General features: G+C 54.2%; 1 protein-coding gene across 1 annotated transcript in view; it reads right to left on the reverse strand.

The window, feature by feature from the left end:
• Positions 1-8,400: 8,400 nt before the first annotated feature.
• Positions 8,401-15,228, reverse strand: part of CASQ2 (calsequestrin 2) — a 301,670-nt gene continuing 294,842 nt past the window's right edge. Inside the window, exon 11 of the mRNA XM_085620733.1 lies at positions 8,401-8,781. Within this exon, the coding sequence (XP_085476859.1) occupies positions 8,551-8,781 (231 nt within the window). The 3' untranslated portion in view covers positions 8,401-8,550. The remainder of the gene's footprint in view (positions 8,782-15,228) is intronic.

Here is a 15,228-nt window from a genome sequence, read left to right on the forward strand (position 1 = left end):
AAAGGTTTCTTGTCTTTATGGGGCCATGAGAAAGGTTTTACCACAAACGTAAACTAAGCGAGCCAGTCCAACTGGGACGGCTCTAAAAGAGAAAACGGTACGTCACTGGAAGCTCTTTTCTAATGGCTGGCCACCGTTTAGCATAAACATGTGACGCCAGCCAATGGAAAAGTGGGGCGGGGCTTAAACCCCGCTAGTGAAATCTACCCTAACTCATTAAATCTCGCCAGCGACACTTCGAATGTCTGCGCAGCCTACGCCAGGCGAGACCTAAAAAGGAACTCGGATTAAAAAGCAGCAGTCTGGGCCTACATGTGCAGTGCAGAGTGTGGCAGATCACACTGGGGCAAGACATGCACCCCATACATGCACTTTGATTATGTGTCCTGCCTTGGGGTGCAGCACAGTTCCACCGAGGTCACAGTGCATCATCCATGTATGGGGTGGCTGCCGTAAGTGCAGGTCTGCATTTGGGAAAAGTGCATCAGGCCAAGAGCTGCTCTGAGGAAACCTAGACGTGCATTTCGTCTTGAGTGCTCCCCTTTTCACTTATTGTCCTGGAAAGCATTACCCAGAGAGAGTTTTAAACCTTGAAATGACCATCAATGTTTCCAGTCTCAGGCGCTGATGCATATCAAGCGAGGTGTCATGTTGGGCCCCGGTCCGCAGACACTGGACGCTTGTTAGGTTGTCCGGGCCTCTTTCGGTCCCACTCCAACCCTGCTTGGAAGCGGGTCCAAGGGGGGGAGGGGTGACTTCACTACGGGTGAGAGCGGCTCAGCTTTTCACTTTCACTTTCACACGCATGGATCGGCTGATGCCCAAGAGGCCTCCTGCTGGCACTTTTCCTTCCAGTGGTGCCCAGAACCAGTGGGACCAACAATGCTTACAACAGTGTGCACAGATGTGTAATGTTGCTGGGTGCCAGGCTATATGTTACTTTCCCCCACAGACTCTCAGGAAACGTTCTGTATGCAAATAGAACCTTTATTACGCCTTGTAAATCACCTACAGAGAGAGCGCCGGGCAACACGCTCCGATCGCGTCTCTCGCTCGTGCGCTATACCTCACGCATGCGCAGTAGCGTCCAGACGGCCGCTACGCACATCTACGTCACTGCGTAGTGCTCGCGTCCACTAGACCGCGACACTACATATCTCCCCCTTTTCATATCACACACACAAAGTCCCCGACCCGGAGGTCAGTCCATTTCAAAGTCTCTGAACCGGGATGGTCTCACCACTGCTCTTCCCCCCCGGGTGTGTCTTACCGGAGTGGACTGTCCTTCTCGGCTTCCCTCTGCGACCGGGCCTCCATCGGTACCTTTCGGAGAGCCCTGGCTCTCTCTCTCTTTTACCTCGCCCTCTTCTCTAGTGGTCTCCCCCAAGGGTCTTCTCCCTGAGTTGTCTCTCTCTCTCTCTTGCTCACCGCTCGTGTCCTCTCCATGGCCTCCCTCGGATGATTCTGTGTCCTTTATCGGCCCTTCTGCCGGGGTTTCCCCTTCCATGCACTCTCGGGGCCACTGTAAGATCTTATTGCATTTGGCCATGCGCTCGTGTGACCACACGTTACCGTCACTGAGCAGTGCCGCCCGGTCATACACTTCTTCTACTCTGAGGGGTGGGGAGTACTTGCTTTCTCCTTTCCGCTTAAGGACTGCCAGCTTCACTCTGACCCACTCCCCTTTTTCCAACGCCGTTTCTTTTGTCCTCTTGTGGCGGTTGTAGTGTTCCGTATAGATGCGCTGTGCCTTCTGCAGGTTGTGCTGCACCACCGCTGGAGACCATTTGCTGGTGATGGTCTTCTCCTGCCACGCCACATTGTCTCTGGTAAAGGGTTGCCGTCCCCGTAAGATCTGGAAGGGACTATACCCCGTACCGGTGGGGGTGATGCGGTACGCCCATATTGTGCTGAGCACCTCTTTCTCCCAGTCTTTGCCTCTTGTGATGGCCGCCTGTATGGAGCCCATCAGCACCCTGTTGAACCTCTCTACTTGTCCATTGCTGGATGGGTGGTATATTGAGGTGTGTTTGAGTATTATGCCGTTCCTGTTCGCAAACGTGACCCACTTGTCGGAGATGAACTGGGGGCCATTGTCGCTGATAATGCTCCTGGGTATGCCTTCCCGGAGGAACAACGCCTTGAGGAAGCGTAGTATCTCGTCCGTGTCCATGATCTCGTTGATGTGCACTTCTGGCCATTTCGAGTATTTATCCACTAGTACACATAGATATTTGGGGATCCCCTGGTCGTCCAGTATCGGCCCCAGGATGTCCACTGCTACCTCTTCCCACGGGTTGCTGGGGTTTGTGAATTTCCCTAAGGGTGGTCTCATAGGTTTGAGTGTCTTGTCCGCCCCTAGGCACTGCGCACAGTCCTTCACGTGCCTCTCTACATGCGTGTCCATCCCTGGCCACCAGTAAGTTTGTTTTGTCCTGGCCTTTGTCTTCACAATTCCCAGGTGGCCTTCGTGAAGTATGGCTAGCAGGGTGGGTACGATGTTCTCCGGTGGCACCACCCTGTCACCCCTGTAGACAAACACTCCGTCGTTGCCCACCGACAGCTCTTCTCTGACTTCGTAAAACTGCCTGATTTTTGATCTTTGTCTCCTTCTGTCCGGCCATCCCCGCACGATGTACGTCTTGATGTCCTCCATGTCCTCATCCGCCTCATACGCGTTCTTCCATTCCTGCCTGCTGATGGCTTTTTCCGGATCGTCCGTCAGAGCCACCATCTCGTCGTCGTCTTCCCTGTCGTTGGAGGCGCTGTCCATCGCAGATGCCCTGCTGAGGTAGTCCGCTATTTTGTTTCTGGAGCCTGGGATGTACTCCACGTCGTACCTGTACTCCAGGAGTTTCAGTGTCATTTTCGCAATCCGGGGCGTGGCACTGGCATGGCCATCTGATGTCAGTACTTTCACGAGAGGCTTGTGATCTGTCTTCACCTGGAATCTGGTTCCCCACAGGAACTGACGGTACTTCGCCATGGCCCACACTACCGCTAGCATCTCTTTCTCTATCACGCTGAACTTTTGTTCCGATGCTGTCAGCGTCCGGGACGCGAAGCTGATCGTCTCCGTGCCGCCTTCTGGTCTTTCCTGCATGAGCACCGCTCCCAGCCCCTTTTCACTCGCGTCCGTCATCAATATTGACCGCCCCTGGGGATCGAATCCTTGCAACGGGATCGCTCCGCCAATTTCCCGTTTCACTGTGTCGAACTCCTCTTGTGTCTCCTCTGTCCATATGAACGCCGTCTTGTCCCTCGTGAGTTGCCTCATGTGGTGGGTTTTTGTGGCAAAGTGGTGGACGAATTTACTGTAGTACTCTGCCATCCCTAGAAACGACCGTACTTCTTCCTTGGAGGTGGGCGGCGGTGCTTCGCAGATGGCCTTTACGTTCCCTCTCTTTGGCGTTATTCCTTGCGCCCCGATCTCGTGTCCCAAGTAGGTGACTGATGTCATTCCAAAATGACACTTCTCCCACTCTGCTGTTAGGCCCTTCTCTTCCAGGATCTTCAATACTGCCGACAGTTTCCTGTCATGGTCCTCCAGCTCCGTCCCCATCACTAGGATGTCGTCCTGAAAGTATTGCACTCCCTCAATGTCTTTGAATAGGCGGGCCATTAGCTTCTGGAACACCGCCGCTGCCGAGGCGAGACCAAAGGGCATGCGGCAGAATTGGTAGCAGCCGAACGGCGTGATGAACGATGTCAATTTTTTGCTTGTCGGATGTAGTGCTACCTGGTGGTATGCCGATTGCAAGTCTATGGTGGAGAACCATTTCACTCCTTTCGTGCGGGCCAACATTTCCTCTATGCGTGGCAAGGGGAACCTTTCCACCACTATGCACTTGTTCAACTCCCTGAGGTCCACACAGAGGCGCACTTTGCCTGACGGTTTCATGGCCACCACCAAGGGTGCCAACCACTCCGCGCTGTCAATGGGCTCAATGATTCCCCCTCCTTCCAGTCGGAGGAGCTCCTGTTGCACCGCCTCCCTTACCGCAATCGGGTTGTTCCGTACCTTGTGCGCTACCGGCCGGGCGTTTTCTTTGAGGACGATTTTGTGGGAGAACTTCTCCAGTCTCCCAATTTTCCCGCCGAAGACCTTCGGGTGCCCGCTCCGCCATTTTTCTGCCGTCGACTCCTCTCCGTCCAGAGTCACCATCACCTGGGTGTCCCCTCCTGGGTTCAGCTGTATTCCCAACACTCCTTGGTCCATCCAGCCCAGGACTGACGGTCCCTTCTCCGCGACGTACAGCTTGCAGAGCGCACTCCGCTCCTTGAACTGGAACTTCATAGTCTTGAACCCTACCATCGGGATTGGGTCCCCTGTGTAGGTAACAGGTCGAATGTCGGGGGGTTCTAGTCGCGCACCCCACGTGGGTCTGAACCTCTCGTTCCATACTGAACGTTGAATGATCGTGTAAGGAGATCCTGAGTCCGCCACGATGGTGATGGGTATGCCTCCTATGATCATGTCGCACTGGGGTTTGCGCGTTCTTCTCCCCTCTATGCCCAGTACCTGGTCTTCAATACACAGGACTTCTTCGTCTTCTTCACGGCCTTCTGCATCTTCCCCCTCGTCCTGTGCCACGAACTTCACCGCCTGCTGTCTTCCTTTTCTGCAGCATACCTTTTCGTAATGGCCAACTAGGCCGCAGAACGCACACTTGGCTCTGAACGCGGGGCACCGTTTGTCGTGCGCTGCATGGTTCGAGCTGCCGCACCTGTAGCATTTCATGGCCTCGCCTTTTCCTTGTTTCCATGTCGGTCCGGGTCTTGGTTTCCCTGTGGCCGCTCCTCTGTACTCCCCCGTCGTTTGTTTCCCCCGCGTCTGGTGGTCCGCGTCGTCTACCTTGTTGACTGTGAGTCTGGGGGCCGGTTCTCTCTTGGCTGCTTCCGCACAGCGTTTTGTTAGCTCCGCTCTCTTCACTATGGCGATCACTTCGTTCAGCGTCGCATCTCCATTCGCCCATAGTTTGTCCTGTACTGACTTGCTTGTCGTGTGCATGACGATCTGGTCCTTGATGAATTCGTCCTGCAGTCCGCCATACCTGCACGTCATCGCCAGCTTCCGCAGCGCCGCCACGTAGTCATCTACGGATTCCCCCGCTTCTTGCTTCCTCTGCTGGAAGTTATAGCGGTCGATGGAGGTGCACACTGCTGGTCGATAGTGGTTGTCCAAATCTTCTATGGCGTGGGTGAACACGTCTGTGTCCCCTACAGGTCTGGTGGTTGGTGTGAGATTTTGAAACACTCGTATCCCTTCTGGTCCTAGGTTGTGTAGGAGTATCCTCTTCCTCCTGGCACTAGAGAACGCCTCCTCGTTCTCATCTTCTAGCGCTTCCAGATAGTTTTTGAAGTACTCCCTCCAGTCTTCCCACTTCATTATGGGTTCTCCCGGGCGTGGTAGGAAAGGTATCGGCGTCGTCAGAGTCGATGACTGTGCACTCATTTTGGCGTCCACTTGCTTTCTTGGGCTACCTGGTGCGTCCGTCCCCGCTCCCCTGCTTCGGGTACCTGGGACTGCGTTCGAGCTGGCTGCTCCGTCGTCCCCTGACTCCGCCAGGATCTCCTCTGCGGTTCCGCTGTCCGCCTGCGATATCCTCTACCTCGTGGCTGGCTCCTCCGCTGCCCACGTGCCACTCCCCGGCTTCTATCTGCCTCTGCCGCGCTCGCCCGGTGTGTAGGTGTCTGCCCTTGGTCCTTCCGGTCTTCTTACCGCGTAGGGTGGTATCTCTCCTGGTGGGCTTCTTCTCTGCTGCAGGTTAGGGGGGGCACCTTCCACCTGTTGCACCTAGGGTTCTTCTTGTCCCAGTCTCGTCGCCACTGTAATGTTGCTGGGTGCCAGGCTATATGTTACTTTCCCCCACAGACTCTCAGGAAACGTTCTGTATGCAAATAGAACCTTTATTACGCCTTGTAAATCACCTACAGAGAGAGCGCCGGGCAACACGCTCCGATCGCGTCTCTCGCGCGCTATACCTCGCGCATGCGCAGTAGCGTCCAGACGGCCGCTACGCACATCTACGTCACTGCGTAGTGCTCGCGTCCACTAGACCGCGACACTACAAGATGTGCCATTGATTCCGTGGGTAGACTTCGACTCCGGGACACAAACAGCACAGTTTCTAGACGTGCTATTACGTAGCCGATAATTTATTTACACACAAACTGAAGCACACACGCTGCTCCCCGCCATCGCCCTGTTTCTGTTTTCTTGTGCACTTTCACTTAATAATAATGGGGTCCATTTGGGGCGTGGACATGGTATTCCCAGTCCCAGCCTCAATCTGGGGCACACACTTGTGTGTTTGTCGTGTATTTTATAGTGAACAATATATTCCTACGCATACATTAGTGCCTGCCATGGGATATTTACTAATGTATACGGCAGTGAGTGTACAGTGACGTGATTGGTCTGCGGTGCATCCTGCCAGAGTCACAGTTAAAATATCAACATTTATTTTCGTTCTTTTTCGGCACATTATGTTACAATGGAGAATGTCTCCAACTAAGTGGCGCGCGGGCCTCTTTAAGTAATGAAATCTGTGGCCCTCTTACTTCTTATATTTAGTGAAAGGGGCCCCATAGGTTTATTGGTGAATACTTTCCAGAACCTCGCGCTCAGAGAGGCATGCCCCTGCAAGTGTGTCAGCAACGCACATCTGGGGTTCCCTTGGGCCTAAACTTCATCTCTCTGAAGTTCATATCCAGTGACCCTATAACTTACCTTCCAGCTGACAAGAAACGGCTGCAAATGTGAAACTAAACTGCAAATACATTAGGAAACAAGTGCTTCGACAAGAATAAAACAAATAGGTGCAGACGAAAAAAGCTAACAAACCTTGACACAGAGGGAGCAGCACACACCGAACTCCTCCCAGGTGACACAGATGCTTTTTCAAACAAGCATTGGCATAGTCAATAGGTCTCGCCTTTGGGAACTAATAAGTGTTTAGACATGCAACCGTTGATGTTTTTGTACCAAAGATATTGAACTGCATAACTAAACTCCTATACGGTTCCAAAGGCGGGACCTATTGGCTATGCCAATGCTTGTTACAGTTGTTAGCACTGTCTAGGCATTGGTTACGCCTCATTACTACCAATTTAACAACCAAACATAGCAATAAGCAAGAGAAATGTGAGCAGGCAGCCTTTGCAAAGGGCCTTCGGCTTGACAGCAACAAGCGTCACTGTGCTTTTAATAATGTGAGAATCCTTTGCAGCGGGTAATGGCGTATTTAGCAAATGAGGCGGAGCCCTAACTACGCAAGCAACGCCACGGCCACACAATCGCATCATTCCAGTGGACCTGGGTCAGATTTGGCGGCATAGCAAGGGAGGATGGGCACAGTGCAAGGAAGCAAATGGCCCCCCTTCTTTTGGTTTGGTGGTAGAAAACAACTACTATTTGGGGAAAGGTGCCCTGAGCCCCAGTGGCACTACCCTTGCTGCACTGCTAGTAGCTGTGCCCCTGGAGATGCGGAAGGGTTGTTTATTGCCCACTCTATCGCGTGAGCCTGCTGGGCAAGTTGACTTGTTGGCCGTGGGGCAGATAACTGATTGACCGAATGGGTTCTCTGGAGATGCAAGAAAGGACCAAGAAAAATGGCCGTGAATTTATAGAAAAAAAAAGATGGAGGCACATTGAGCTCAAAGCTAGATTATGGCAGCACAACCCTTTGCGTCCTTCCAAGATCGAAGATGGCTCGTCTTAGAGCTGCCCTCAATTCTGCTGCTAGGCTCCGAACAGGTGTTAAAAGATACAACCATATCTCGCCAGATTTGATGTCCCTGAACTGGCTCCCATATGAACCTCTGATACAATAAAAAATTGCATGCATGGCACATAAAGCCATTCATTTCAATACCCCGATGTACCTCGCTCATAAACTTTAAATCTCAGGTCGATCGAGAGCCTCTAGAAGTGCCAGGACTCTACGGCTCAAACCACAAAAATTCAAGGAAAGAAAAACCTACAATCGAGCCTTCTCCGGTCTCGCCTGAGGATTTGGACCTCCTTGCCCCCTGAAGTCAGGCTGAATCCTTCTACTGCCCTTTTCAAGAAGGAAGTCAAAGTGTTATCGATGAAGACCTATCTGCCTTAGAAAGGGAGCTTCCAAGGAGACTGAGGGCACCCTCACAGGTTTTAGCCTTAGCTGCCAAGACTCCCAGCTCTACAAGACTGTTCACTTAGTTCTTTGTTCGTTCTGTTTTTATCTCTTGTATCCTTCCAGATGTATAAACTGTAAAGCGCTCTGATACCCTCGGTGGTCACGTTCGCGCTATAGAAAACCCTATAAATAAATAAATACATTAAATAGATGGACACACAAGGGCCAGTTAGTATGGATCAGCAGCGCCAGGCAGGAAAAGAGACCAGAAAAGTCAATGTGAAATGTAACGCCAATCTTTCTTTTTTGAAAGATACACAAGTTTTCTTTTTAATAAAATAATAACCAGTCTTAAAAGGTGGCATTTGCAATTGGCCTGGTCGCACTACGACTCGCCCTCCAGTCGCCATCCTTCTTGAGGCACATACATTCAATCGTCATCATCATCATCATCGTCGTCATCATCATCATCTTCATCATCATCGTCGTCGTCGTCATCTTCATCATTATCGTCGTCGTCGTCATCATCATCGTCATCCTCCTCATCGTCGTCATCTTCAGTGTTTACCTTCCCAGAGAGAACGTCTTCGATCCAGTCCTCCAGCTCGTCCGCGGTGGGCAATTCATCATCATCTCTGATCTCCATCCATATACTGTCAGCCTGTGAAGAAGAAGACAGAGCAGGTTAGAGGGATGCTGGGAAGAGACGATGGTCCCCCAGCATGAACACACTATCAGCCTGCGAAGGAGAGAGCAGGTCAGAGGGATCCTGAGAAGAGACGGTGGTCCCCCAGCATGAACACGCACTATCAGCCTAGGAAGGAGAGAGCAGGTCAGAGGGATGCTGGAAAGAGACGGCGGTCTTCCATCATGAACACGCACTATCAGCCCAGGAAGGAGAGAGCAGGTCAGAGGGATGCTGATGAGAGACGGTGGTCCCCCAGCATGAACACACACTACCAGCCTAGGAAGCGGAGAGCAGGTCAGAGGGATGCTGGGAAGAGACGGTGGTCCCCCAGCATGAACACACACTATTAGCCTATAAAGGAGAGAGCAGGTCAGAGGGATGCTGGGAAGAGACGGTGGTCCCCCAGCATGAACACGCACTATCAGCCTAGGAAGGAGAGAGCAGGTCAGAGGGATGCTGGGAAGAGACGGTGGTCCCCCAGCATGAATACACACTATCAGCCTAGGAAGGAGAGAGCAGGTCAGAGGGATCCTGGGAAGAGACAGTGGTCCCCCAGCATGAACACGCACTATCAGCCTAGGAAGGAGAGAGCACGTCAGAGGGATCCTGGGAAGAGACGGTGGTCCCCCAGCATGAACACACACTATCAGCCTAGGAAGGAGAGAGCAGGTCAGAGGGATGCTGGGAAGAGACGGTCGTCCTCCAGCATGAACACGCACTATCGGCCCACGGAAGGAGAGAGCAGGTCAGAGGGATGCTGGGAAGAGACGGTGCTCCCCCAGCATGAACACACTATCAGCCCAGGAAGGAGAGAGCAGGCCAGAGGGATGCTGATGAGAGACGGTGGTCCCCCAGCATGAACACACACTACCAGCCTAGGAAGCGGAGAGCAGGTCAGAGGGATGCTGGGAAGAGACGGTGGTCCCCCAGCATGAACACACACTATTAGCCTATAAAGGAGAGAGCAGGTCAGAGGGATGCTGGGAAGAGACGGTGGTCCCCCAGCATGAACACGCACTATCAGCCTAGGAAGGAAAGAGCAGGTCAGAGGGATGCTGGGAAGAGACGGTGGTCCCCCAGCATGAATACACACTATCAGCCTAGGAAGGAGAGAGCAGGTCAGAGGGATCCTGGGAAGAGACAGTGGTCCCCCAGCATGAACACGCACTATCAGCCTAGGAAGGAGAGAGCACGTCAGAGGGATCCTGGGAAGAGACGGTGGTCCCCCAGCATGAACACACACTATCAGCCCAGGAAGGAGAGAGCAGGTCAGAGGGATGCTGGGAAGAGACGGTGGTCCCCCAGCATGAACACACACTATCAGCCTATGAAGGAGAGAGCAGGTCAGAGGGATGCTGGGAAGAGACGGTGGTCCCCCAGCATGAACACGCACTATCAGCCTAGGAAGGAGAGAGCAGGTCAGTGGGATGCTGGGAAGAGACGGTGGTCCCCCAGCATAAACACACACTACCAGCCCAGGAAGGAGAGAGCAGGCCAGAGGGATCCTTGGAAGAGACGGTGGTCCCCCAGCATGAACACGCACTATCATCCTAGTAAGGAGAGAGGAGGTCAGAGGGATACTGACATGAGACGGTGGTCCCCCAGCATGAACACACTCTATCAGCCTAGGAAGGAGAGAGCAGGTCAGAGGGATGCTGGGAAGAGACGGTGGTCCCCCAGCATGAACACACACTATCAGCCTAGGAAGGAGAGAACAGGTCAGAGCGATGCTGATGAGAGATGGTGGTTCCCCAGCATGAACACACACTATCAGCCTATGAAGGAGAGAGCAGGTCAGAGGGATGCTGATGAGAGACGGTGGTCCCGCAGCATGAACACACACTATCAGCCCAGGAAGGAGAGAGCAGGACAGAGGGATGCTGGGAAGAGACGGTGGTCCTCCAGCATGAACACACACTATCAGCCCAGGAAGGAGAGAGCAGGTCAGAGGGATGCTGAGAAGAGACGGTGGTCCCCCAGCATGAACACGCACTATCAGCCTAGGAAGGAGAGAGCAGGTCAGAGGGATGCTGGCAAGACACGGTGGTCCCCCAGCATGAACACGCACTATCAGCCTAGGAAGGAGAGAGCAGGTCAGAGGGATGCTGGCAAGACACGGTGGTCTTCCAGCATGAACACGCACTATCAGCCTAGGAAGGAGAGAGCAGGTCAGAGGGATGCTGGGAAGAGACGGTGGTCCCCCAGCATGAACACACACTATCAGCCTAGGAAGGAGAGAGCAGGTCAGAGGGATGCTGATGAGAGACGGTGGTCCCCCAGCATAAACACACACTACCAGCCCAGGAAGGAGAGAGCAGGCCAGAGGGATCCTTGGAAGAGACGGTGGTCCCCCAGCATGAACACGCACTATCAGCCTAGGAAGGAGAGAGGAGGTCAGAGGGATACTGACATGAGACGGTGGTCTTCCATCATGAACACACACTATCAGCCTATGAAGGAGAGAGCAGGTCAGAGGGATGCTGGGAAGAGACGGTGGTCCCCCAGCATGAACACACACTATCAGCCCAGGAAGGAGAGTGCAGGTCAGAGGGATGCTGGGAAGAGACGGTGGTCCCCCAGCATGAACACACACTATCAGCCTAGGAAGGAGAGAGCAGGTCAGAGGGATGCTGGAAAGAGACGGCGGTCTTCCATCATGAACACACACTATCAGCCCAGGAAGGAGAGAGCAGGTCAGAGGGATGCTGGGAAGAGACGGTGGTCCCCCAGCATGAACACGCACTAGAGAGCAGGTCAGAGGGATACTGACATGAGACGGTGGTCTTCCATCATGAACACACACTATCAGCCTATGAAGGAGAGAGCAGATCAGAGGGATGCTGGGAAGAGACGGTGGTCCCCCAGCATGAACACACACTATCAGCCCAGGAAGGAGAGAGTAGGTCAGAGGGATGCTGGGAAGAGACGGTGGTCCCCCAGCATGAACACACACTATCAGCCTATGAAGGAGAGAGCAGGTCAGAGGGATGCTGGGAAGAGACGGTGGTCCCCCAGCATGAACACACACTACCAGCCCAGGAAGGAGAGAGCAGGCCAGAGGGATCCTTGGAAGAGACGGTGGTCCCCCAGCATGAACACGCACTACCAGCCTAGGAAGGAGAGAGCAGGTCAGAGGGATGCTGATGAGAGACGGTGCTCCTCCAGCAAGAACACTCAGTATCAGCCCAGGAAGGAGAGAGCAGGTCAGAGGGATGCTGATGAGAGACGGTGGTCGTCCAGCATGAAAACGCACTATCAGCCCAGGAACGAGAGAGCAGGTCAGAGGGATGCTGGGAAGAGACGGTCGTCCTCCAGCATTAACACGCACTATCAGCATAGGAAGGAGAGAGCAGGTCAGAGGGATGCTGGGAAGAGACAGTGGTCCCCCAGCATGAACACACACTACCAGCCCAGGAAGGAGAGAGCAGGTCAGAGGGATGCTGATGAGAGACGGTGGTCTCCCAGCATGAACACGCACTATCAGCCTATGAAGGAGAGAGCAGGTCAGAGGGATGCTGACATGAGACGGTGGTCTCCCAGCATGAACACGCACTATCAGCCTATGAAGGAGAGAGCAGGTCAGAGGGATGCTGGGAAGAGACGGTGGTCCCCCAGCATGAACACACACTACCAGCCCAGGAAGGAGAGAGCAGGTCAGAGGGATGCTGGGAAGAGACGGTGGTCCCCGAGCATGAACACACACTATCAGCCTATGAAGGAGAGAGCAGGTCAGAGGGATGCTGGGAAGAGACGGTGGTCCCCCAGCATGAACACACACTACCAGCCCAGGAAGGAGAGAGCAGGCCAGAGGGATCCTTGGAAGAGACGGTGGTCCCCCAGCATGAACACGCACTACCAGCCTAGGAAGGAGAGAGCAGGTCAGAGGGATGCTGATGAGAGACGGTGCTCCTCCAGCAAGAACACTCAGTATCAGCCCAGGAAGGAGAGAGCAGGTCAGAGGGATGCTGATGAGAGACGGTGGTCGTCCAGCATGAACACGCACTATCAGCCCAGGAACGAGAGAGCAGGTCAGAGGGATGCTGGGAAGAGACGGTCGTCCTCCAGCATGAACACGCACTATCAGCCTAGGAAGGAGAGAGCAGGTCAGAGGGATGCTGGGAAGAGACGGTGGTCCCCCAGCATGAACACGCACTATCAGCCTATGAAGGAGAGAGCAGGTCAGAGGGATGCTGACATGAGACGGTGGTCTCCCAGCATGAACACGCACTATCAGCCTATGAAGGAGAGAGCAGGTCAGAGGGATGCTGACATGAGACGGTGGTCTCCCAGCATGAACACGCACTACCAGCCCAGGAAGGAGAGAGCAGGTCAGAGGGATGCTGGGAAGAGATGGTGGTGCCCCAGCATGAACACACACAACCAGCCCAGGAAGGAGAGAGCAGGTCAGAGGGATGCTGATGAAAGACGGTGCTCATCCAGCATGAACACACACTATCAGCCCAGGAAGGAGAGAGCAGGTCAGAGGGATGCTGATGAGAGACGGTGGTCCCCCAGCATGAACACACACTATCAGCCCAGGAAGGAGAGAGCAGGTCAGAGGGATGCTGGGAAGAGACGGTGGTCCCCCAGCATGAACACACACTATCAGCCCAGGAAGGAGAGAGCAGGCCAGAGGGATCCTTGGAAGAGACGGTGGTACCCCAGCATGAACACGCACTATCAGCCCAGGAAGGAGAGAGCAGGTCAGAGGGATCATGGGAAGAGACGGTGGTCCCCCAGCATGAACACACACTATCAGCCTAGGAAGGAGAGAGCAGGTCAGAGGGATGCTGGGAAGAGACGGTCGTCCTCCAGCATGAACACGCACTATCGGCCCACGGGAGGAGAGAGCAGGTCAGAGGGATGCTGGGAAGAGACGGTGGTCCCCCAGCATGAACACACACTATCAGCCCAGGAAGGAGAGAGCAGGTCAGTGGGATGCTGATGAGACGATGGTCCCCCAGCATGAACACGCACTATCAGCCTAGGAAGGAGAGAGCAGGTCAGAGGGATGCTGGGAAGAGACGGTGGTCCCCCAGCATGAACACACACTACCAGCCCAGGAAGGAGAGAGCAGGTCAGAGGGATGCTGATGAGAGACGGTGGTCCCCCAGCATGAACACGCACTATCAGCCTATGAAGGAGAGAGCAGGTCAGAGGGATGCTGACATGAGACGGTGGTCTCCCAGCATGAACACGCACTATCAGCCCAGGAAGGAGAGAGCAGGTCAGAGGGATGCTGATGAGAGACGGTGGTCCCCCAGCATGAACACATACTATCAGCCTATGAAGGAGAGAGCAGGTCAGAGGGATGCTGACATGAGACGGTGGTCTCCCAGCATGAACACGCACTACCAGCCCAGGAAGGAGAGAGCAGGCCAGAGGGATGCTGGGAAGAGACGGTGCTCCCCCAGCATGAACACACACTATCAGCCTAGGAGGGAGAGAGCAGGTCAGAGGGATCCTTGGAAGAGACGGTCATCCTCCAGCATGAACACACACTATCAGCCCAGGAAGGAGAGAGCAGGTCAGAGGGATCCTTGGAAGAGACAGTCGTCCTACAGCATGAACACGCACTATCGGCCCACGGAAGGAGAGAGCAGGTCAGAGGGATGCTGGGAAGAGACGGTGGTCCCCCAGCATGAACACGCACTATCAGCCTAGGAAGGAGAGAGCAGGTCAGAGGGATGCTGGGAAGAGACGGTGGTCCCCCAGCATGAACACATACTATCAGCCTAGGAGGGAGAGAGCAGGTCAGAGGGATCCTTGGAAGAGACGGTCATCCCCCAGCATGAACACGCACTATCAGCCTAGGAAGGAGAGAGCAGGTCAGAGGGATGCTGACATGAGACGGTGGTCTCCCAGCATGAACACACACTATCAGCCTAGGAGGGAGAGAGCAGGTCAGAGGGATCCTTGGAAGAGACGGTCATCCTCCAGCATGAACACACACTATCAGCCCAGGAAGGAGAGAGCAGGTCAGAGGGATCCTTGGAAGAGACGGTCGTCCTACAGCATGAACACGCACTATCGGCCCACGGAAGGAGAGAGCAGGTCCCAGGGATGCTGGGAAGAGACGGTGGTCCCCCAGCATGAACACGCACTATCAGCCTAGGAAGGAGAGAGCAGGTCAGAGGGATGCTGATGAGAGACGGTTGTCTTCCAGCATGAACACACACTATCAGCCCAGGAAGGAGAGAGCAGGTCAGAGGGATGCTGGGAAGAGACGGTGGTCCCCCAGCATGAAAACGCACTATCAGCCTAGGAAGGAGAGAGCAGGTCAGAGGGATGCTGGGAAGAGACGGTGGTCCCCCAGCATGAACACGCACTATCATCCTAGGAAGGAAAGAGGAGGTCAGAGGGATACTGACATGAGACGGTGGTCTTCCATCATGAACACACACTATCAGCCTAGGAAGG

Source organism: Triturus cristatus, chromosome 8 (genome assembly GCF_964204655.1).
Source record: "Triturus cristatus chromosome 8, aTriCri1.1, whole genome shotgun sequence".
NCBI lineage: Eukaryota > Metazoa > Chordata > Amphibia > Caudata > Salamandridae > Triturus > Triturus cristatus.